The sequence below is a fragment of the Haliotis asinina genome, chromosome 9 (assembly GCF_037392515.1).
Source record: "Haliotis asinina isolate JCU_RB_2024 chromosome 9, JCU_Hal_asi_v2, whole genome shotgun sequence".
Lineage (NCBI taxonomy): Eukaryota > Metazoa > Mollusca > Gastropoda > Lepetellida > Haliotidae > Haliotis > Haliotis asinina.
Genome location: NC_090288.1, coordinates 62158712 through 62184750, shown reverse-complemented (window position 1 = coordinate 62184750; position 26039 = coordinate 62158712). Strand labels below are relative to the sequence as shown.

The following is a 26039-nucleotide window of genomic DNA, read 5'->3' as shown; positions in this document are numbered from 1 at the left end:
GACACGACCCATAACGGCAAAACTAAATTTGAACGATGTACACAGCGATGTGTCACAAGCTGTTCAAGACCGTCTCAGTTTTTTGTCACTCCCGCCATGTTGCAAATGCTCAATTTGATAATATTTTATAAATAATTTTAGGCGAAAGTATTGCCATAAAAAAGCAAAAAATCTGTGCATTAACTGTATTAACACAAATGTCAGTCGGAATTAAACTTGGTGATATGGAAACGAGGATTCAGTTACAAAATATAGGCAAAACAATCATGATGATTGGTGTGACTTCTAAATTCTAGTTAACAATTTATCGCCCGTTATTTCACTAGCATTTCGTGTTAATTAATATTTCACGACATTTAAAGTACAAACAAGCATGTACCTTTTCGACGACTTCAAAAGAGCCTTGTATAACTCTTGTATAAAACTGTTTGATACTGTACATGTAAGTCCTTCCATCTTCGATTCTTCAGTCCACTCTTTTCAATGATTGATGTTGGCCCACTGGAGTGACATAACATGACAGGCAACTTTTACCAAGACTTTTGTGAGTTGATGTTGTATTTGTGACCCATTACTTTAGGTTTGACTCAGTGACTTTGTACCAGAAACCTCGATTGTGAATCTTTGTGTCTATTTTATTCTTATAGTGTGTTATATGTTGCTGGTTCTGAGGGGATTTCTTATACCTTTTGTCACGGCACATTATTTACCGTAACACTATCGGAAACCCACATCTGGTGTCCCCCGCCGTTATATTGCTGGAATAATTCTACAAACAGGGTAAAGCCAAACTCACTAACTCAGTAGTCTATCGGAATTTCAACGGCAGGGTATAATAACATGCTTTCCTAAAGACGGATGTGATCGACATTATGTTTAAAACTGAATGAAGAATACAAGTTTGCCGTGAGCGCTGTTGTATACAGAATGAAAAAAGAACGAACAAAAATAAAAGGTTACACCCAAACAGGCCTTCTGATGGGTAGATTCATTGGAGAATACATGAGACTCCTCCATGATCTGCTAGACTATTGTGAATGAAATACAATACCCGGCATTGTGGTAATGGTCGGCCTTAAAAGGCATTTGGAACTTCTGATTGGAATTTTATGGATAATGTATTATATAAAAATATACAAAGTATTTACTTCAGCGACAAGCACCTCACAAAACGAAATCCTAACAAATTCAAGCAACGATTCACAACTTTTATTCTCGAATGGCAATACAAGATCAACCAAAACCTCTCGTCACTGAAAACCATTGTGAATGAAGGTCAAGGTCAAGAAGTAATTTTAGAAAATGGATGTCATAGAAAACGGCTATCGTTCCGTATCCACATCATATTCCATGAAGCAGACATAATATCCCTATATTCACACACATAAATCCGCTCTTATCCTTTTAGAAAGCTGATGGTATCACTGTATAAAATATCCTTGCCATTCCCTGCACAGTTACCTCCCTTCAAACAAGCACATGAACCAGATGCTATTGTCCCGATGACTATTTGGAGATATGATCACCAGTTAAAACTGTTTGCGATCTTAAAGACTTCTCAGCGATACAGGTTCTGTGGGGGTAGCCTAGTGGTGTCAGCGTTCATTCCTCACGCCAAAGACCCAGGTTTGATTCCCCACATGGATATAGGCCCATTCTGGTTTTCCCCCGCCGTGATATTGGCTCAATATTGATAAAAGCGGCGTAAAATTAAACCCACTCACTCATCAGCAGTACAGCACAACAACACAAAATATTCGTCATTATAAATAGATTTATTGTGTATGAATAAAATGGTGGCGTTAATGAATCTGTGTATTACAACTTTATAAAACAAACCCTTTTGATAATAATGGAATGTGTCTAGATTAAGTCAAGTCCAGGAACTGACATTGATCAAAATCAGTCCATTGAAAGTGAACTTCATGTGTCCTTTTGAAGAATGATACACACAGGATAACACAGATGGGTTTTTTTCAAATTATTACTTTTTTATTCTATTTTGAGTGTGACTTATTTCGAGCTCATATGGCCCAGTCTCGAAAGACATCTCAAACGCAATACATAACTTCGGAAATTCCTCCCTCATCAAACAGACACGCTGTGATATAACGGGAATATTGTCCCAGAGGGCGATAGACACAAATGAGCCACCTACTGATATGATTTGCCAATAATCAGCTAAAAGATGCCATTCTGTATGAAGTTTACTGGGTGAAATTTGCAGTGTAAGGAGCACAGGCGAAAATAAAAACATTTAACATCACAACAAAAATGCGGTATGAGGTGGTGTGCAGATACCGCCCGTGTGAGGCACTGATGTGTACGTGTGCTCTGCACAGTTTCAGCACGTGCATACTACATATACTAGACAGGGATGACAGCAAGGCGCTTATGTGTTACTGAACCGTTTAGGTTCTATGGACTGTCAAGTATCTGTCTATGAATGCTTCAACCTTCATACAATCTAGAAAATGATATTGATTCGGTACACACGTACACCATAGTCTCGTCTAAATTAGAACAGTAAATTAAAAAAGAGCAGAAACAGATATAAAGTACTAAAACAGAAGCATGCATATTTTCAGGATGTTTCCTGATTTTACGTAACACAATTACGAGCAAACTAAGTAACAATGCATTCCTGACCATATGCCTTTCTATGTGACGTCATGGAGCCTGTGACGTCACTCTCTTATCTGAGACGATCGTGTGAAATGAAATTTATCTTCGTTCATGAATGATTTAAGTATGAGATAAAACATATTGTATTTTCAATGGTGAAAACTGAAACTATAAGCTAGACGAGATGCCTATAAACAGCAATGAAATCTGAGCGAGATCTGAACGATGTTTTGATTTTGATGAATTTGCTGGTATGGAAAACATGTGTAAGCACCCACACTTACTCTTTCCCATTCCAATAGTCTCTCAACACCTGTAGTAATCCACATGTACCCTGTATGTACCTTCCTTGTACCCTCATTCTACCCTTGCCCCTGCTACCCACTACATCTGGGTGTTAGTGTATGCATATTTCTCCGCGGACTGTTGACTCTGTGCCCGGTATTCGTCTCTTTTCGACGGCGTCATGAACAACATTTCCACCTCCTCTAGCGTCTTCCCTTTCGTTTCCGGCACAAACACCAGCGTGAACAACATTCCCAGGAAGCAGATTCCGCCGAACAGCCAGAACGTGCCTGAAATACATCCCATATCAGTGGTAGATAACAATCCATCTTACCTCGGAGTACTTAAAGCACTCAGTGGTCACGGTGGAAATATATGAGTGTCTGGTATGCATGTGTAGCAACGATAAATGCCACTGGGATTCGAATCAAGGATGTTCTGATCCAAAGTCGGACGCCTTGTCCACATTCTCCAGATATATGTACTAGGAATATAGCATAACGTTAGGTGTAAGAGGCCGTCCATGGACTAAATGTCCATATGATTTTAAGTCTTAGTCTTTCTTCAGCCGAAATAGCAAACGATAGATAGATAGATACATTAGATATAATGAATTAGAATATGCGGTCCCCTTTCCTTCCTTATAGCCTACTGAGGAGAGATTATCGGAAACTCATCATCGGATGAATATGCATGTGAGTAGTGAGTAGCAATTATATATACTGAACAGTAAAAGAAACGCAATTTTTTTAAAATGAAATCTTGTAAAACTTTATGTGTTCATATTAATGTATTCTATTTAAAACTTAACAAATGAGTTGCGTTTCTTTTGCTGTCAGTATACATGGCTGAAATAATGCCGATGCCACCTAAAATGTTTACTCACTCACGTTGCAATTAAGAATACTTCGCTCATACATATGTACGTAGGTACGAGCGTGAAGCAGTACCATGTTTAATCGTGTTTATGGTCTGATGCGTCCATCAGGTGTTCACTATGAGTCAGTGGACGTTACAGTTATCACTGATGAGGATTTCGGTTGATGCTACTGGCGGCTATTACGTGTGGCAATAACTGCTGTTGTCTTACCGTATTTTGTTATGGTTTCAGTGAGTGTGAGGAAGGTGAAAGACACTATGAGATTACATATCCAGTTTACAGCTGTTGTCATTGCAATGCAGGTTCCACGTGCCCAGAGGGGGAATATTTCTGAATTTATCGTCCAAGGCATTGGTCCTAAACCTGAAGAAGAAGCGTTTGAAAGCATCAATACCGACATGCAAAGTGACAATTTATGCCGACACAATGCCCGCTTGCAACAATATGTCGGTTAATCAGTTTTAGTCACAGGTTAGGTCCCTCTTGAAATAATGTTTACATCAATCGAAATGCATTCTCCCAATACCAAACACAACCCACTGTTCTGAGCACTCTGATGAAAAAAAGAATGCCACGAAAAAAAGCCCTGACAAAAGGCACTCACCTGGTGCAAATCCCAGTAAAAAGAGTGTCAAACCAAGAATTGCCATCCAGGCATAGTCTGTGGGGCAGTACCCGACGGTGTAGGTGAAGTTGCTGTTGGCGGTGTCATTACATCGACCAAACTCGGAATCTGTCTCCTTCTGTGTGTCAATCTGAGACGGCACAAGACAAGTGCCGTCTGGCCCTCCTGAGTTTGTTTCAAAACAATAACCACACTTGTTGTCGTTGATACAGTCCTCGCATAGACTGTGTAAAGAGAGAACATAGGGGTTTAATACGTGATGGAGACTGTGTAAAGGGAGAACAGAAGCGATTAATACATGGTGGAGACTGTGTAAAGAGAGAACAGAGAGGATTAATACGTGATAGAGACTGTGTAAAGAGAGAACAGGGGGCATTGATACGTGATGGAGACTGTGTAAAGAGAGAACAGAGGGGATTGATACGTGATGCAGACTGTGTAAAGAGAGAACAGAGGGGATTAATACGTGATGGAGGCTGTGTAAAGAGAGAACAGAGGAGATTAATACGTGATGGAGTCTGTGTAAAGAGAGAACAGAGGGGATTAATACCGTACGTGATGGAGGCTGTGTAAAGAGAGAACAGAGGGGATTGATACGTGATGGAGACTGTGTAAAGAGAGAACAGAGGGGATTGATACGTGATGGAGACTGTGTAAAGAGAGAACAGAGCGGATTAATACGTGATGGAGACTGTGTAAAGAGAGAATAGAGGGGATTAATACGTGATGGAGGCTGTGTAAAGAAAGAACAGAGGGGATTAATACGTGATGGAGACTGTGCAAAGAGAGAACAGAGGGGATTAATACGTGATGGAGACTGTGTAAAGAGAGAACGGAGGGGATTAATACGTGATGGAGGCTGTGTAAAGAGAGAACAGAGGGGATTGATACGTGATGGAGACTGTGTAAAGAGAGAACAGAGGGGATTGATACGTGATGGAGGCTGTGTAAAGAGAGAACAGAGGGGATTGATACGTGATGGAGACTGTGTAAAGAGAGAATAGAGGGGATTAATACATGGTGGAGACTGTGTAAAGAGAGAATAGAGGGGATTAATACGTGATGGAGTCTGTGTAAAGAGAGAACAGAGGGGACTGATACGTGATGGAGACTGTGTAAAGAGAGAATAGAGGGGATTAATACGTGATGGAGACTGTGTAAAGAGAGAACAGAGGGGATTAATGCGTGATGGAGGCTGTGTAAAGAGAGAACAGAGGGGATTGATACGTGATGCAGGCTGTGTAAAGAGATAACAGAGGGGATTGATACGTGATGGAGACTGTGTAAAGAGAGAATAGAGGGGATTGACACGTGATGGAGGCTGTGTAAAGAGAGAACAGAGGGGATTAATACGTGATGGATGCTGTGTAAAGAGATAACAGAGGGGATTAATACGTGATGGAGACTGTGTAAAGAGATAACAGAGGGGATTAATACACGGTGTCATGGACAACATGCAAGAGAAAAGAGGTGTACATGAATGTAGGAGCGAGAAGCAGATGAATGAGGAAGAAAGTGAGGAAACAGCTCACTGACCTGTATGTGGCACACTTGTCGTGTATAGCGGTTCCATTGTCCATCAGTTCTGTAGTGTTTTTGCTGATGTGTGGGGTGTATACCGCGGACAGCTGGAAGCCTACTGCCAGGACGACGAGAGCGATCGTCACAGCTGAAGCACGAACACAACTCTGACATAAATGACGCGTGTTTCACGTTAACTATCTCAACAGTGAGTGAGTGTGGTTTGATACCGTTTTCAGCAATATTCAAGCTATGTCACGGTGGGGCACACAAAAATGAGCTTCGAACCCGGGTGTTCAGCGTGACGTGCGGACGTTTTAACCATTAGGCTACCCCACTAACCCTTGAACAGGACTGCATGCGTTTTAGAGGCATAGAAGTTAAGTTGAGTGTTTTTCTGATCTGATAAGTCTGCTTGTGTAACAAATTTCAGTTGTTCTTCATCCGTTTACATTTTGATAATTTTATTTATGTGTATATATGTATGTGTGCCTGCTTCCGTGTGCTCTCTCTCTCTCTCTCTCTCTCTCTCTCTCTGTGTGTGTGTGTGTGTGTGTGTGTGTGTGTGTTTGATGTGTGTGTATATGGATTACTATGTCTAATATGTTCAGCATATGTCACGTGACATTCGGCATATGTGACGAATAATACGTGGGCCATTTCAGGATTTTACCGGGCATCTTTCTTAGGGTCAGGAATCTGCTTCGCCTTGGGGGATGGAACAGAGTCCTGAAGATTGAGCATAGTATCTCACCTATTAAGAATTATGACATTTGTTATGGTTTTATGGTTATGCAAGGTTATGGTGAAGGCCACGTCAAATGTCGTTATCAAACAAATAACATTAGAATCTATGTCGAAACGTCGCCTTCAGAGAATAAAGAAGTTGTATATCCATAAAAATTTGTCATAATTCTTCATCAACTCAAATTCTAAAATTCCCATCAAAGAGGTCTCACCCACGAAACTGGCCACTGTGAGAATCTTCCTCCCGAGCCGCTCCACCAGCCAGATGCCGAGGAACGTGGCAAGGAAGTTGACTGAGTTGGGCACCATCACCAGCCAGATGGCGTACTTGGTTGGGAACCCTGCCATCTTGATGATGGAGCCGCTGTAGTAGCTGCAACCACATGGAATACGGTAGTTACGTCTCTAGCAGCTGCGTTAATTTAAATACTGCATTATGGTAAACAGGTTATGTGCCAATGTATATGTCACACCTCTCTGTGATCGGTTGGGTAGCTTAGTGGTTTAAGAGTTTGCTCGTCACGCTACAGACCCGGTTTCGATTCCCCACGTGGGTACAATGTGTGAAGACAATTTCTGGTGACACTCTGCTGCGGTATTGCTGGAATATTCCCCCACTCACAACAACCTTTTGGCAGGCAAACTGGTGTAGATACGGAGAAGAGTATACATGTGTCAATCGTTTTCTCTCTGCCTTTACATAACTGACATTACATTCTCAGTAATATCGAAATATTCTAAATATATTCACTGGACACAACACCGACGTCTTTCCGTATGGTTGATGAGGGTAATGGAAAAATGACATTGAGAACGACCTCTTTTTAAACCTATTTACTTCCTTCTACAGAGCTGTTTCTCTACTCACATGACTGTGTTGATACCACAGAGTTGCTGGAAAAGCTGGAGTCCGCTGCCAATGAACAACGCCTTCCGCACATGAGGGGTACTGAAGATCCGACGCAAAGCGTTGCCTGCGATGGAAAACGTAACTGTTCATTTCCCTGCCCTGAGCTCTAGGAGTAGGTGCTGCTCGGTTACCTATGCTCTTACCGAAATCTGTTCTATTTATTCCGCCATTTCTATCTTGAGAGTCCAACTGTTCATCAACACTATCCGCTCAATTCTCCACTAGTTCATTGGAAAGAATTTTTCCCTTCCTATTTTTACGTACATATCGTTTGTACTTCAGTCCTACCTTCTATTAACATTGTCAGACCACGTCTCCAGTGAATCAGTCCTACCCTCTATTAACATTGTCAGACCACGTCTCCAGTGAATCAGTCCTATTCTCTCTCCCTAACATCTGTAGAAAACGCGCTGTCAAATCATCCAATACTCTCTACTCATCTACATACGACTTCTGCCTGTTCTCTACCCTAGCCTCTAGTTTCCGCCCGTACCTCCAGAAGAGTTCCTCCTATCAGTCTCGATGTTTTCTTGAATCTCGTTCAGCTCTGTGTGAACGTTATCTGTGCCTCGGATCTTCTGTAACACGGCCCTCGCTTCGTCCAACCTGCCCTTGTCCACCAGCCAGCGGGGGGATTCGGGGAGAAAGAAGAACCCCACGAACTGGATGACCCCCGGCAGTCCTGCCAGGCCAAGCATATATCTGTGGACCAGTGTGTAATGAATGAAATCAAACTAGTTACACAATCAGAAGATTCCGACTACATCATAAGCACTTGTTGTTTTTTTCATTATCATCACAGGGATAATACCTGGTAGACAACAGTACTTACAGTTATTAACGATAAAATTAGAATGCGATCTTCTATCCAGTTAGTTTTGGATAGGGAGCATTACGTTTTAAATATTTCCGATATTTGTTTATCTAAATTTCAGTATGTAATATTTGTGTGACTCCGACCTCGGCAATATTCCAGCTAAATGACTGCGGTCTGTAAATAACCTAGTCTGGACCAGACAATCCAGTGATCAACAGCATGACCATCGATCTGCGCAATTGGGAACCGATGACATGCGTCAACCAAGTGAGCGAGCCTGACAACCGTTAGTCGCCACTTAGGGCCAGTATAGTCGCCTCCTATGTCAAGCATGGGTTGCTGAAGGCCCATTCTATCCCGGATCTTCAAGGGTCCCTACTCGTAAGACCAACAGAGGTTGTCATTTCGGAGTCCTGAGTCCCCAGGATCAACATCTATGACGCATGCCGGACGTACCGCCATCCTTCTGGTTTGACGAGACTGAAGGCGCCCGCAATGAGGGCGGAGACGACGATGCCTATGGTGATGAAGAGCTGGTTCAGGGTGACAAGACGTCCACGGATGTCTGAAGGGGCAGCCTCGGCGACATACACAGGCACAGTCATGGACGCAAACCCTGAAAACAAACTCTGTTAATGTAACCACTAGCAGCTGCTACACTGTGTGGATGATGTCATCAAATGGACGGATTGAAGATATTCCTGAGAAAGGCCCAGTATATATACTCATGGAAACGCATAAGGGAATGCATGAAAGTACAAGTGCTCCTTTACATATTTCCTACATTTTACCTATTTACTATAATCAGTACAGTTTGGTCACATCTGACTCTACAATCAGTGCTTGGTGGCCACATCTGACTCTACAATCAGTGCTTGGTGGTCACATCTGACTCTACAATCAGTGCTTGGTGGTCACATCTGAATCTACAGTCAGTGCATGGTGGTCACATCTGAATCTACAACAAGAACAGTTTGGGTACACCTGACTCTACTATCAGTAATTTGGTCACATGAAATGCCACAATCAGTTGATGGTGGTCACATCAGATGGTACAATCAGTACAGTTTGGTCACATCAGATACGCTGCAATCAGTACTAAGTGGTCATATCAGATGCTACAATCCGTACAATTTGGTCACATCTGTCGCTACAATAAGTATATTTTTGTCACATCTGACTCTACAATCAGTACAATTTGTCACATCAGATACCAATCAGTTAAGGGTGGTCACATATGGCTTAATAATCAGTGCATGGTGGTTACATCTGACTCTGCAATCAGTCCGGGGCGGTCATTTCAGACTCCACGATCAGTCAACTGTGGTCACATCTTACTCTATGGTGAGTCTAGGGTGATCACATCTGACACTACAGTTACTTTGATGGTTACAATTAGAAACATATGAAGGTAATTGAAGCGAAATACGAAGAAGCAAAGCAATGAAAACTGATAACATAGGCCCCATTTATGCGGCTGCCCCCGCAATGCAACAATCATTAATCATGCCTGTAGTGTTTTCTTTCGCTGCTGGGGATATCTGTTGTGACAGACAGCTGGCCCGAAATAGCAGAAGCTACGGAATACGTTGGTCATATATAAAGCACATTTGTGCAGAGAATGGGCATATTATGTCTGATATTGCTTCTACAGTATTCGGGAAGATAGCTCTACCATGTTTGACTATCAATATTTACAACGCGGCCTTGTCTACACACGCCTTGTATGATACAATGACATCGTCGTTCGTCCTTTATGTGGTTGTCGGATGCCACGGCTTAGTATCAGCGTCATTGAAATTTGATTCTAATACCTCGCTGTAACGAGAGACCCTAAAGAAAGACATGAGTGGACTAAATGCAAGCAGTTGCTGCCACGTTTCCAGCAAAAGAAGTATTCAAGCTGTAACATGAGTCAGTGAATAAGGAGAGAACCTTCAGAATACACGCGAAGACCAGGAACTTGATGTCTGGAAACAGTCGTTAGGGTGACGGGTTATTCGCGTCCGGCAGTAGAACTAACACATCATGGTCATTGGAAAAGAACATAATGGGGAATTTAAACACAAGACTTGAGCGTTAGGACACCTCTCACAGGACAATGCCAGGTGTTTGTTTCCTGATTAAATACCTTAGCTAATGGCGTGGAAAATAACACCAGGTGCTAGCCAGTGATGAACATGCTTATCATCCTTTCGAACTTCTCTGCCCTGTGCTGTGTTTTTGCCGCACCTAGCAATTCCATATCAATAAGGAACAGAGTTTGGATCAGACAATCCAGCGGCTACCCGATCCCGTAAGTTGCCTCTTGGATGCCGAAGACCAATTCTAACCCAGACCAGTTGAAGAAAGGCCTGTCCATCCTACAGCCTCCTTTGGCATCATTCTTCAGGAGTGTCATGTATTGTAGATTTGAAGTAGGGCCTGCACTGTACTGAGTGGAGTCTTGTCTACAGCCTACACACACTGATGAGAAACAAATGGAATAGTTCTCAGGATGTTGAGGTATGGGTGTTTCGCAACAAGCTAAGGCTGCATGACGAGAAAGGTCGGTCCGGTAAAAGGCAAGCCAGAAACTGATATATCCTTGTCCTTCACTTAAAGGACCTTAGTGTCATTACAGATTCCGACCTCTACCTAGACATGACAGTTGACAGCTGCAAAAACACCTACTAAATCAGACCCTGTTGAATAAAAGACGCCGCTACAATATTTCTTCCTACTCTAGTCCTCCCTGGGATCGACGGTACCAACCCCCTCCTAGTATGCTAGTCAACATACTACAGTCCATCCAGAACAAAGTTACACTGTTTGTTTCTCTCTTCCCTGAACCATAGCACATCACTTCGTTTACAAACTAACGCCATTGTCTTCCTAACAAAAGTCACAGTATTGTTCCCATGTTGCCTGTCATTTCCATTGTTAAACAGCGCTACGATTTCTCTATGCTCTTCGTCAGCCTGGCTGTTCAACAGATATCTCTATTCAGGATATCATTTCTTATCTCCACGAAGCTACCTATCAATGGAACAACGGTTCCTTTGAAATCCGCGTGTCCACTTTAACTATCCCGTGATGTCACGGACAGATTTGAACAACACTAAATGGAAAGTTTCCAGAAGGCTTTATTGGTATGACGATTGGGTTTTATGGCGAGCTGGATGTTTTAAGGTGTAGTGAACAGCAAAAAACGCAACTGTCGTTCTTGTTTGTCAAGATTTTAAATAGAAGAGATAAACACGAAAGCTTACTTTTAAAAAATTATGCTTCATGACATGACGTAATGTATGAAAGCGCAAGTAATACAAATTTCACACATGAAACGTTCCATACAAAAGATCAGAAAATGAAGATCCCCCGTTAAAATGGGTTAATGGTCATATAGTCATCATGTTTATCGATGTACACACGGAGACTGAAATGACCGCTGAAATGAACGACAAAATATGTTTGGGCCCAAAAGTGTAATTAGAGAAAGCGACGTTCTTTCTCAAATGCTACACTTTTTAAATCTAATCATATATGGCTGTGGGCTGGTTATTCAATGACAGTTTCACCGCCTCGAGAGTATTCTCATCACAATGATCACACACACACGAAGGGTTTGGACTAGGATTAGGTTATCTGTCATTGATTGCCATAACTTGGTCGTTCAAGAGGTTCTAGGCTGAGGTAATTACATAAAGGCAGCCAGTAACCAAATACGAGAGACAAAAGAGTGATTCAAGGCCTGTTTGGAAACACAGGTTCACAGAATTCCTGCAGCATTATTACAACTCTGGATATGTGGTAGACATACAGAGTTTAAATAAAGCGTATTGATTTCCTATTCTATACCATTGTCATTTACTGTTTTCATCATTAACTCCACATGATTTAGTCCCCGGTGTTTCAATTTTGAATTATCTGGTAGAGCTGCTTAACAACCTAACATAACATGTTTCATCATTGCTGTGTATTTCCTTTTAATTCCGATACCGTTTGGTTTAGCAGTTGTTGGTTCCTCGGTTCAGACATGTCTTAGTAGCAGCAATAAAGCAAATGTACTACTACCAGGTCCTACCAAGATGTTGTTCAGGAGGTACAGGTGGACACTGATAAATGATGACACATTGAAGTGCAGTATAATCAACATCTCAGACCTCCGTTCTCACTCTCAACAGGAAAAGAGGATTTGATATAGTAGAGGTACCGGGGCCAGCTGGTATCGATAATACGTAATTATAGTAACACACCATTAGCGTTACGCCGCTTTTTTTATCTGGATTCTTTCTGTAAAGTTTCGATTTATTTCTGTTCTGTTTTGCTTCATTAATACTTTTGTATGAAGGATTTGTTTGTTTACATACGTTGTTTGGATCAGCCATGGCCGGACATGCCAACATATGCAGCGACTTGGGTGGCAAGAGTTTCCTTTGCGCATGTCATTTTCCAGTGAATATTTATTGATTTACTCAGGTGACCAAATCAAAAGACCACGCCTCTAACGATCACGTGACTGTTGCATAATGGGAATAGATATACTGTTTTATGTCTCAAATTGTTTCCTACAAGTATTTAAGAGTTACATGGCCATACAGATTTACAATTGTTTCCTACAAGTATTTAAGAGTTACGTGGCCATACAGATTTACAACTGTTTCCTACAAGTATTTATGAATTACATGGCCATACAGATTTACAATTGTTTCAGTTTATAGATAATGTCTTCTCGTCACAACAGTTAAACTACATTTTGAACCATGATAAAGCATTTTGAGCTGCAGTTATTGTCATAACAAATAACTCATGTCCCTGTTGGTATCAGCAAATGAAATGTCCAGCTATCAACTGCTACAGATCAAATTATATATCTGATACATACAGTATAATGACTAATGGGAGATAAAAATAGTGTGTTTGTTTGTGAAGAAACTGTTTACGTTACAGTCTGAGAGCACCGCGTAACCTGTTCCTCACTTACTGATAATCAGGCGAACACTGGGTGACAATATTTAGTTTTACTTGATAGTACATCGTACATTGTTCAATAACACGTCGATATACTGTTGGCATATCACATACTGCTAGACAGTAGACCGAGTACCACTTGGTAGGAGACCATGCCACCCTTGATAGTAACCCATGTGTTGCCTAATGGTAGACCATGTACTGCATGATGGTAGACCATGTACTGCTTGATGGTAGACCATGTACTGCTTGATGGTAGACCATGTACTGCTTGATGGTAGACCATGCACTGCCTGATGGTAGACCATGTACTGCTTGATGGTAGACCATGTACTGCTTGATGGTAGACCATGCACTGCCTGATGGTAGACCATGTACTGCTTGATGGTAGACCATGTACTGGATGATAATAAACCATGTCCTGCCTGATGGTAGACCATGTACTGCTTGATGGTAGACCATGCACTGCCTGATGGTAGACCATGTACTGCTTGATGGTAGACCATGTCCTGTCTGATGGTAGACCATGTACTGCTTGATGGTAGACCATGTCCTGCCTGATGGTAGACCATGTACTGCTTGATGGTAGACCATGTACTGCTTGATGGTAGACCATGTACTGCTTGATGGTAGACCATGTACTGCTTGATGGTAGACCATGTACTGCTTGATGGTAGACCATGCACTGCCTGATGGTAGACCATGTACTGCTTGATGGTAGACTATGTCCTGTCTGATGGTAGACTATGTACTGCTTGATGGTAGACCATGTCCTGCCTGATGGTAGACTATGTACTGCTTGATGGTAGACCATGTACTGCTTGATGGTAGACCATGTGCTGCTTGATAGTAAACCAGGTACTACTTGATATTAGACCATGTACCCCTTGATACTAAAGCAGGTACTACTTGACAGTAGACCGTGCACTCTTGATAGTAAACCAGACCTTACTTGATAGTAGATCATGTACTACTTGACAGAAGGCCATGTACTACTTGATAGTAAACAAGTTACTTTGTGATATTAGACTATGTACTTCTTGAAAGTAAACCAGGTACTACTTGATGTTAGACTGTGTACTAATTGATAGTAAACCAGACACTGTTTGATAGCGAACAAAATGCTGCTTTATTCCTTGATACTAGACCGTTCCCTTCTTGATAATGTTGTAGATATTGCCTGATATATGTGATCATGTCAAGATATATCAATAGTGTGTATTACTTGAAGGTTTACTGGGTATTGCTGCAAGGTATACAGTCTTGCCAGATAGCTGGTAATATTTGATATGTATTGATATACGCTCCATGACAGTTTATCAGTTCCTGTGATGACGGATAACTTGTTTATAATTTTGTGTTATGTTACTCTGCAATACAGTATATTCACTGATAAGAAACAAATCAAGAGTGGCCGTAGTATTTAACATATCTTGCCCTCGATACTTGTGCAAGCAAATGAAATCAATTTGTTGCCGCGACTGATGGTGTCGCGTGGGCTTGGCTGCACCGTAGAATACAGAAAGCGGTGGCCATCATTCGACAATTTACGACGTTCAAACAACTACATTGATCATTTCAGGGCACAGGAGGCTGATTAGGTTCTTGCTAAACATCCGCTAGTTTTGATGTTTTGAAGTATTTAATCAAGCTGAGCCGATAGAGGCTTTATGCAGGTGGACACATAACGCTCGCGTCTGATATCACCGCGTAGCCCGTTAGTAATTACTTCCCACAAACACTACTTCCTGTCACACGTCAGACAATGACACAACGCAGCCCTGCAAGTGAGCGGGTAGGAGGAGATAACTCTTCTTAACAACATTTTTCATAACTGTCCTCGGATCATAAGGGAGTTTGACAAATCGGATCAGGAGGACCTCCAAACGGACAACAGATACGCAATAATCACGTTGTCGCCACATCAAACAGTTCACTGTGTAGATATATAGTATATCTATCATAAAACGACCAACTGAATAATATTTGGCACCTGATTCACACTTTCGGTGTCTAGGAATACCGCTTCTGATCATGCTCATGTACCATTACCATACCTGGTTGTCATGGCAATAAACACAATTTCGTCAACTAATGAATACGTTTGTCAGCTTAGTGCAAATATGACAATAAACGAAATATATTCTACTTCAGTGATCCCATGTTAAATGTATTTTGTATCAATTTTTGCATATACCACGATCAGTGTAAAATTGACCATACGATAGCTATGTTAAAATAGAGATTTTCAGTCATGTGGCTTTTGTGATATTGAAATTTACGGACACAGAGCTGGCCCCGAGGCGTATTTCAAACATACACTTGTCCAAATTTATTACTGTTCATCATCGAATAATAATTTCTCAGACTATTTCTGTTTGCAATCAGTCTTCGACAGTGCCGTGTGTCAACAAAGTACACATACCTAGCTTTAGTGGACGCGGAGTTAGCAATGTTATTTAACTGTGGTATCAGGGTTATCAATGATGACATAGAGATAGCTACCCGAGTGCATGTCACATACCATTTATCTTACAAAGAGTTGTTCAAAACTTATCTCAGTTGTGAGATAAATGAAATGTGAGGGACACAAGTGCAGTAACAGTGACACACCCTACAATCGGATAGTCAGCATCGAATCTACATGCATTGCCTGTATACTCGCTATCGCGTTGGCGTATTAATGCGTCACATCTGTGTGACGTCATATGTAAGAAGGACTGGTCTGCTGGACACAGAGGTCACTCAAGATATTTCTTCCTACGTTGGTTATATGTGTTATATGTTCCTGCATATGAAGATATGGCTTGAGTAACCTCTGTTGGAATGAGGGCACCAATGTTTCCTGCGTGTATCCATTCCCCATACATGGTTTAGGAATTTATCGTGCGTTTATCGTAGAATAGACATACAAATCCGATGTATGCATTGTAATTCCATGTAGCGGATATACGAATAGTGTGCACTCCAGTAGGCTTATAGTTATACCTGCAGATACACAAAGAAATAGTACAGTCATTACTTACGAAACAAACCTAAGAGGGTACAGAATGTGCATATTTTTTCAGCAAAGAAATATTATTAGTGTGAAAGAGTAATACGCAATCTGTATTGCGATTGCTTATAATAGGCATTCATTATTATGATCCCATTTACAATACCCATTTTGTAAAAAGATTAGATTAGGAATACGTATTCTATATTACACAATACGAAGTCGGAGAGATTCTATTTATGACAATAACACATATCCAACCATTCCACCATCAGCCAATCAGAAAATAGCACACATGTTTATTATGGATATAGAGCCGAGGTTTAGCTAACTTGGCTGGAGGTGTGAATGGAATTTGTCACAGTCGTAAAACTTACACGGGAATTTACAAAATAGCATATTTACATCGCACGGTGAAATATTCACTTCGATATTAAACAGGTTTCAAAACCAAATACTGATAATAGCATTTTCTGAATTCAAAAATGCTAGGACTGTTGCCAATGTTTGAGAATCATCAATGGGAAATTTGATAGCATCAAACAAATACCCATATAACATGTCATTAAGTTGTCTGAATAGTAACTAACATTCATATTTCAAAACATACGAAATAACCCGAGTCAGCTGTGATCCAGCAAACATGCGTGAAATAGGTATACATGGAACACTTTGTCACTGTCTGAAATAGTCTTGGATTCCAACGTGGATCTAACATTGCACGCAAAATACAATACTGTGAAATTATGCGTGTGCCTGAAATATGTTGAATGTTGTTTGTTTTCAAAGTTGAGGTTTAAGAAATGGGGACATGCATATCCCTGTGACATCGAGGGGCAGCGTTCCCCTCTGATTCTGGATCTGAATAGGTTGCTAACAATAATAACAGTCGGCGTTTCACTGCTCAGATAACTCACAGGTCGACATCATCTAGGGAAAGCAGTGGTCAAGGTTTATTCAAGAAGTAGTGATCGATTGTGGCGCCACCTACACAACATGATGAGACTGGCAACGTAAGACCCTACCGCCTGAATGAAAGTCAGATGACAATGCTGATTCACAATCACCATACAATATTACTGGTAGCATCACCATATTATGATGATTCAATCACCATAATGACAGCAGGGTGGCATTATGACCACGAAGGACATGGTGAAGCCAGCTGGTGTGAAAACCAAGAGCTGTACCTGAGAGCAAACGTGTGAGATCGAATTCCAGATCTGTGATTACTTACATCACGAACATGACCTAAGATCAAATTATGACGGACTACTTTCTGGGTTGTAATCCCGCGAAACGTCTTCAGTGCTTCGTTCGATTTGAACATTTTTTATCAGACTGATTTTCTTTGATTTTATCTAGTGAGCATTACCACTGACTTGACAATCCACAGTTGTAACCGACTCTCTCCTCTCTGTGCAGAGAGTAGCACAGGGCATGCGTAGAAAGCAGTATAGAAACGTCAGTCATGTATTATGTATTCAGTCATGACCACTGTGTTATGTATTTAGTCATGACCACTGTATTATGTATTCAGTCATGACCGCTGTGTTATGTATTCAGTCATGACCACTGTGTTATGTATCCAGTCATGACCACTGTGTTATGTATTCACTCATGACCTCTGTGTTATGTATTCAGCCATGACCTCTGTGTTATGTATTCAGTCATGACCACTGTATTGTGTATTCAGTCATGACCACTGTATTGTGTATTCAGTCATGACCACTGTATTGTGTATTCAGTCATGACCACTGTATTGTGTATTCAGTCATGACCTATGTGTTACACGGTGACAGTTTCCAACTCCACGTTTTCACTGCGTACACCAATCAGTATTCACCCACAATCCAGATCCTTTATTTATGTGCAACTATATATCATCAAATTGGGTTTTGTATTGACCGAAATGTATTATCAAGAACATCTGTTTCTCTCAGAGAAATGGTTTTGCTACATGTAGATACTTTGTAAATGCCAAAAATCGCTTTGTTTCTCTCTTGGCCCCGATAGATGTGCCCTCTCTTTTGAGTATTGTACTATCAAACCTCTTGGTTATCGCATTTACGCTAAAGCCGTCGTTTGACTCAATACAAGATTTGCAAATGTAACGGCACCACTTACAATGTGGACAGTATTCATCAGACAGCTTTTAAGCGAGATACACAGAATAACCATCAAAACACGTCTAGTTATTATATAGAGACCATTTAGAAGACACGACATAAACGTTCTATATTTCGCTCCGTCATGATGTACTTTATGGTAATGACCGCGTATATTATTACATCTGCTGGGGGTGGGGTGGGGATGGTGGGGTTCGCGTTTGCACTACTGTGTGCGTGATACCCTCACAGTATTCGTGTTGTATGTGTAGTTACGACATTTGCCCGTGTTGCATTGTAACCTTATACGACATTTGTCTGACGTTTTGTCATGTTATACGGCATTGGTATATATTTTACTGTAACATTTGTCTGTGTCGTTTTGTCATGTTATGCGGCATTTGTATGTATTTACTGTAACATTTGTCTATGTCGTTTTGTCATGTTATACGGCATTTGTATGTATTTACTGTAACATTTGTCTGTGTCGTTTTGTCATGTTATGCGGCATTTGTATGTATTTACTGTAACATTTGTCTGTGTCGTTTTGTCATGTTATACGGCATTTGTATGTATTTACTGTAACATTTGTCTGTGTCGTTTTGTCATGCTATACGGCATTTGTATGTATTTACTGTAACATTTGTCTATGTCGTTTTGTCATGTTATACGGCATTTGTATGCATTTACTGTAACATTTGTCTGTGTCGTTTTGTCATGTTATGCGGCATTTGTATGTATTTACTGTAACATTTGTCTATGTCGTTTTGTCATGCTATACGGCATTTGTATGTATTTACTGTAACATTTGTCTATGTCGTTTTGTCATGTTATACGGCATTTGTATGCATTTACTGTAACATTTGTCTGTGTCGTTTTGTCATGTTATACGGCATTTGTATGTATTTTACTGTAACATTTGTCTATGTCGTTTTGTCATGTTATACGGCATTGGTATATATTTTACTGTAACATTTGTCTATGTCGTTTTGTCATGTTATGCGGCATTTGTATGTATTTACTGTAACATTTGTCTATGTCGTTTTGTCATGTTATACGGCATTTGTATGTATTTACTGTAACATTTGTCTGTGTCGTTTTGTCATGTTATACGGCATTTGTATGTATTTACTGTAACATTTGTCTATGTCGTTTTGTCATGTTATACGGCATTTGTATGTATTTACTGTAACATTTGTCTGTGTCGTTTTGTCATGTTATACGGCATTTGTATGTATTTACTGTAACATTTGTCTGTGTCGTTTTGTCATGTTATACAGCATTTGTATGTATTTACTGTAACCTTTGTCTGTGTCGTTTTGTCATGTTATACGGCATTTGTATGTATTTTACTGTAACATTTGTCTATGTCGTTTTGTCATGTTATACGGCATTGGCATATATTTTACTGTAACATTTGTCTATGTCGTTTTGTCATGTTATACAGCATTTGTATGTATTTACTGTAACATTTGTCTGTGTCGTTTTGTCATGTTATACAGCATTTGTATGTATTTACTGTAACATTTGTCTATGTCGTTTTGTCATGTTATACGGCATTTGTATGTATTTACTGTAACATTTGTCTGTGTCGTTTTGTCATGTTATACAGCATTTGTATGTATTTACTGTAACCTTTGTCTGTGTCGTTTTGTCATTTTATACGGCATTTGTATGTATTTTACTGTAACATTTGTCTGTGTCGTTTTGTCATGTTATACGGCATTGGTATATTTTTTACTGTAACATTTGTCTATGTCGTTTTGTCATGTTATACGGCATTTGTATGTATTTACTGTAACCTTTGTCTGTGTCGTTTTGTCATGTTATACGGCATTTGTATGTATTTACTTCAACATTTGTCTGTGTCGTTTTGTCATGTTATACAGCATTTGTATGTATTTACTGTAACATTTCTGTGTCGTTTTGTCATGTTATACTGTAACAGCATTTGTATGTATTTACTGTAACATTTGTCTGTGTCGTTTTGTCATGTTATACGGCATTTGTATGTATTTACTGTAACATTTGTCTGTGTCGTTTTGTCATGTTATACAGCATTTGTATGTGTTGTATTTTACGTTATACGACATTTGCCTGCGTTGTATTAATTATTCGACATTGATCTGTGTTGAATTGTCATGTTATACGATATGTGTCATATAATACTTCATTCGTGTTCTCCGCTGTGTGTTGTAATATCATACGTCAATTGTCTGTGTTATATTTATGCCATACGAACTGTATCTGCGTTATGGTGTCATATTCTACCAATACTGGGTTGTGATTGGTTAATCAAAGCCATCCAGAGGTATATAATCACGTTATATACCTCTGATTTTCCAACACGTTAAGTATTTGTTTAAAATCTGAATAACACGGTAATGGTAGAATGGAGATAAACGTGTTGTGTTGGAAAATCAGCGGTATATAACAAAATTATAATAGCTCTAAATTTTGTATTTAAAACCTCACGCTACGCGTTCGGTTTTAAATCAAATTTAGAGCTATTATAATTTCATTATATACCGCTGATTTCCCAACACAGTACGTTTATCTCCTAATTGTACGATACTGGTATATTTGCGGTAAAACAAAAAAGAGAATGCGAATTAGGAATTCACCTACTTCATGTGAATCCTCGAAGCACGTGGCGTGACGAAATAATGACATTTTATCTTGAAAGAGAATGTTGGCAGCTTCACAGACAATATTTCACGTGCCATGTAAAAAAAGCAAGAAAGATGTTTAAAAAATGATGAATGAATAAGGAGTTGGATATATCTTTTTTTCATTTGTGGTCACTTCTTATTTTATGGATCACTTAGGTTTATTAGATTTCTCATTTTCTTCCACACGTTACGTAACAGATGAAAATACTTACCTATTCCAATCCCAACGATGATTCTCCCCACCAACAACACTTCCTTGTTAGGTGCAACGCCCATCACAATGGCTCCGACGGTGAACACGAAACTCGCCAGCATAATAGTCTTCTTTCGGCCGAGAAAGTCTGTGGACACACCGGCCACAATGGAGAAGACGGCCGCGGCTGCGATTGTTGCACTGACAATAGCTTCCTTCCATACCGTTTGGTCTTCTAGACTAAAGTAGGGGTTAATCAACAGCATAGACCCAGATACTATCCCTGTATCATACCCGAACAGGAAGCCTCCGACGGTGGCGAAACACGACAAGAAGTACACATAAAACCTCCCTCCCTGACCCTCCTTTGCAGCACCGGCTTGCACCATCTCTGCCACGGAGTCTACGCGGCTGTCGGAGACGTTGGTCAAAGAACCGGCTTTTGAGTTGCTCATCGTGGATTACCCGCGGTGCCAACAGCTGATCGGGAAATCAATCGATGAGGATAGAGAGTAACGTCTTCAGCGGAGGGCTTGTAAGACAGTATCGCTGTGCTCTGCTTTATATCCTAAAGATAATAACGTTATTATGATAATAAAATCTAATAACAAATGGCAAAAAGTGTTTTCTTTAGATATGAGGTTTTACATCTGCGGACGGCTCTGGCTGTGTTCCCACCCGAATGGCTGTTTCTTATACTCTGCGGGTCGATCTTGACAGCGACAGATAACGGGAATGGGGTAGACGGAATGCCGAGGTTGCGAGGGAGGTGCGTGTGTACCTACGTAGATATATCTATACTGACTGGACCATCTTTGGGGACACCCAACATTTGGTTAAAGAATAATTCAGATACGCCTAGCAACATTCCGGTATTTGCACTGAAATGAAGTATGTTTGCAAGCCTAAGCTTACAGACTAACTCCGAAAATCTGTCAGCCAATATAATGTGCTTGACTGTTCTGGCAAACACATGACACTGCTCTGAGTATCGGACAAGCATTTGACCATCTCTTCAACTACATAAAACTTTATAAAACCCCTACGCGTACTTACCCCGAAAGCAAACCGACACTGCGACCAAGCAATGTAGCAGATATATCCCTCAACATCAGGTATTCAGATGTGTAAAAACAGTATCTGGATCCAACCTTACTTACTTGAACTAGATAAGATGGGGCAGCATTATTGCGAAACAAATATCTATGAGTCTACAAACAACGCCATTTCCTTTCTGTCCTCACACAATTAGACTGCGTATAGTATTAAGAATACTAGACAAGGGCCTAAATTTTTGAAGCTCTCGTAGCGCTAAGATAGTCGTAAGTGCCATTAACATTTACTTTCGACTATCTTAGCGCTGAGAGAGCTTCGAAACTTCAGACCCTGGTGATCTCTACCGTCAGTGGCTACCTCACGTACACATGACTGCCGCCGTGGTCAAGAGGTTCAAACGTCAGGCCGGACCCCACCCGTGTCAATACAATATGTTACTTGTTGTTACACTGCTTGGTGGTCGTCATGCTGGGCACTGTGCCTGAGCAGGATGTAAACTGTGGCCGGGTATTTCTGAGAGCAACACGATAGTACTGGCAGACGGAACCGTGTACACGAAGCCACACACTCACGTACATGCGCGTACTTCACCTCCTCTTCACGGCGCCAGGTATACGCGTGTATTGCCTTTTGAGGCAACACAGATTCCAGCATGGCTTTAAGATAGCTAAACCCGGTACTTGATGGCTAACCAAATTCATTGGTAATATAGGTACTTCAAATCTCTAGAGGGGTACTTACGTGAATATTGCTGTGGCAGTACCTTAACAGCTATCCGTCGATATTCTCCCCTACAACTCGCCCGTGCATGCCTCGTCTATACCTGTCATCTATCACTCGACAAGAACAAGGTCATCACGACATGGGTGTACGGTACCCCTAATTGCAAGGTTACAACAACAAAAAGTGCTGATGAATAGTTGTTTTATTTCCCCTGATAAACGCCTTTTAATGCTCTGCGATTAGTCTCGACTAGGTGCGTCAAGTCGGCCAGCGCAGAGTTTGGCGCGTCGTGTCAGCAGTGCCAGTTTTAGACCAGCTGCTTCACATGTCGAGTCTGAGCCGCACTAAGCCGATAGAACGTCATCATATTCAGAGTGCAGTAAACGCATTTTCAGCCAATCGTATGCCCTTTTACAACACAAACAACACTTGTATATGTTTTCTGATTTGTTACTTTATACATGAACCCATCTGAGGATGAATCATTAACGATGAGTCACACTGGGGATAATTCGTGTCAAGGATTTGTTATTTCAACAAAATATTACCTATACTCTAATTAAAATTATATGATAAGTATATGTTAGCGTCCATGTATTAATTCAGAGCGGACTGGTTGCCGTGAATTCACTAGCCACTCATTGCAGTACCAGGGTCCCTTAAATGGTGGCCATGTGTTGTATCTGGCGTAACAGTAATATATTGCTCATAATTTCAAATGGCAGCATATCCGAAACTCCAAAATGACTTCAACTGTTGTGATCGAGGTTTGTCTAGACCACCTAGTGAAAGAGAGTGACTACAGAGGAGTTAAAAACTCCACCGCAGCGCTCCCAAATTCAGTCCCATACCTCCCTTGGGAGGAGTTGATTCACTTCCGGGACGAACTCCTCTATGCTGCCACATCACAGTATTATCTATTACACGTTTGTGTCTAAGGGTTTTGACTTAGCTTCAGTAGAATATATAGTTTGAACGCAACAACAACTGAAATATCAAAATCATTTGAATCAAATCAGCTTGCTTGGCCCCCTTTTCAGATGTTATACAAAGCCATTTATTCTTATTTTTGCAGGACAATGTTTTATGTGTTCTCTGACCGTAACCAAACGAACAGGAAGAAATGTAGCTAGCAGCATCCCTTTAGAAAAAAAATGTCTTACGCTGTTACCGTGATGAGAATGTCATAGCACCGGACTTTTGAATTATCGTGAACACTTGAATGCTTATCTGAACACTGAAGAATGGTGCAGTAGGTACTTGAACAATGGTATCTGAACAATGGCATCTGAACAATGGTATAACGGCTATTTGAACAATGGTACAGTGACTATTTGAACAGTGGTAGAGTGGCTATCTGAACAATAGTCCAGTAGCCATAGGTACAGTGGCTTTCCTGAATAGTGGTATACTGCATAGGAGAACAGTGGTACGGTGGCTGATCTGAACACCTGTAAAGTGGTACCTGAACATTGATACAGTAGATTACCAAAACATTGGTACAGTAAATTACATAATACAGTTTATTATCTGAACGCTGTTATTGTTGATTTTATGAACATTCGAACAGTGGCTTACCTGTTTTGGGCTGTCTGAACGTCGATGCACAGACTTTTCTGAAGCGCCAACAGTTTCTAATCTGAGAGGATGTGTTGTCTCTTCCGTACCCAGCTGCCGGCCAGAGTAGTACATCCAAACAACAGGTGCTCTCCATGAATGTGAAGGGTGATACAGGACCACAGATTACACAACATTATCTAATCTGGTTTTATCTACGAGTAGTAGCGTACGGGTTCACACTGGCTGTGATGGTGTAGTTCTACAGAATGCTATTGATGTGAGAGTACAAAACAATAAATATTCCATGCCAAGCGAATTGGTTCCACTTCGGATTAGTTTAACATGAAGATGTTTAGCTCGTCTTTTGCATGATCTTTCAGAGCCCAAACCAACTAACTACTTCATGAACTATTCATTCATGAATACTAAACTAATCACACACATTGTGCGGAATGTGATAAAGTAAGTACGTCACACCACATTTCTTAGAAAATACAGTAAAACTATACAGTTCTCAACTATCAGCTCCCTGGGAAGCTATACCATATTAATTATTCCAAAAATAAGTATTTAGACCACAGTTTTAACTTAAAGAGTTTGAAAGAATTAATGCACCGTTTGCTTTAGATAGATTCTACTGGTCGTATATTATTTCAAGCGAGGCCTATAAACTTATGTAACAGTTATATATCCTACAACGCAACTTGTGATTGAGGCCATTTCGGCAAATACCCACAACACCGAATGCAACAATTTTCGATGTACGGAGCAATTGTTTAAACTGCACATATGGCAAGTGTTCTCTGTTTGGAAGGTGTTCGCCTCGAAGTTTCAATTAACGATTTCAGTCAAGTCGTACAGGATAATAATTCGTTTATTGCATCAGCAACAAGCTAAAGTGCGTGTTTGTGCTCCCAGTATGTAAGATATAGACCACAATATTGTCGATTATGTGTGATGTTGTGCCTTTAAGACAACCAGACTTCAAAGTGTACCGTTAGGTATGTGACAAAATGTTAGCGTATATTATATAGTGTAAATATTGATCCCACAACATTATTTAGTTAGTAGATATGGAAATTTATGGAGTCACTGTACAACCAGCGTATCATTTTAATGATTGCTTACAGAATATTATATACTTTAGTACATCATTAGAACAGTTCTAAAGTATTGTAATAATTAATCATTCGCCTTACCAACTGAAAATTCCACCTATGAATTTTGAATTCTGTTCGGTGTTCCAACAAGCAAGCACTAACCAACAAACAAGGATACATTTCTGTCAATACTCTTGTCTCATTTCTAGATTCTTAGGCATGTCAACTGTGCAGCTTGCTGAAATCATTCAAAAATAATCGAACCATTAACG

General features: G+C 40.5%; 1 protein-coding gene across 3 annotated transcripts; it reads right to left on the bottom strand.

Moving 5' to 3' along the window:
- Window positions 1–1756: 1756 nt before the first annotated feature.
- On the bottom strand, window positions 1757–24827 carry LOC137295546 (proton myo-inositol cotransporter-like). 3 transcript variants are annotated; one of them, XM_067826931.1, is made up of 10 exons: window positions 24686–24827; window positions 21348–21896; window positions 8867–9026; window positions 8087–8295; window positions 7552–7657; window positions 6896–7056; window positions 5952–6084; window positions 4395–4639; window positions 4001–4153; window positions 1757–3200 (listed from the first exon to the last, which is right to left on the bottom strand). In XM_067826931.1, exons 2-10 carry the CDS (start codon window positions 21781–21783, stop codon window positions 3010–3012), a joined length of 1794 nt encoding a protein of 597 aa, XP_067683032.1. In that variant the 5' UTR covers window positions 21784–21896; window positions 24686–24827; the 3' UTR covers window positions 1757–3009. The 3 variants fall into 3 exon arrangements, with proteins under 3 accessions (XP_067683032.1, XP_067683033.1, XP_067683034.1); XM_067826932.1 differs by lacking the exon at window positions 24686–24827 and adding an exon at window positions 23126–23232; XM_067826933.1 differs by lacking the exon at window positions 24686–24827 and adding an exon at window positions 22385–22463.
- Window positions 24828–26039: the final 1212 nt, after the last annotated feature.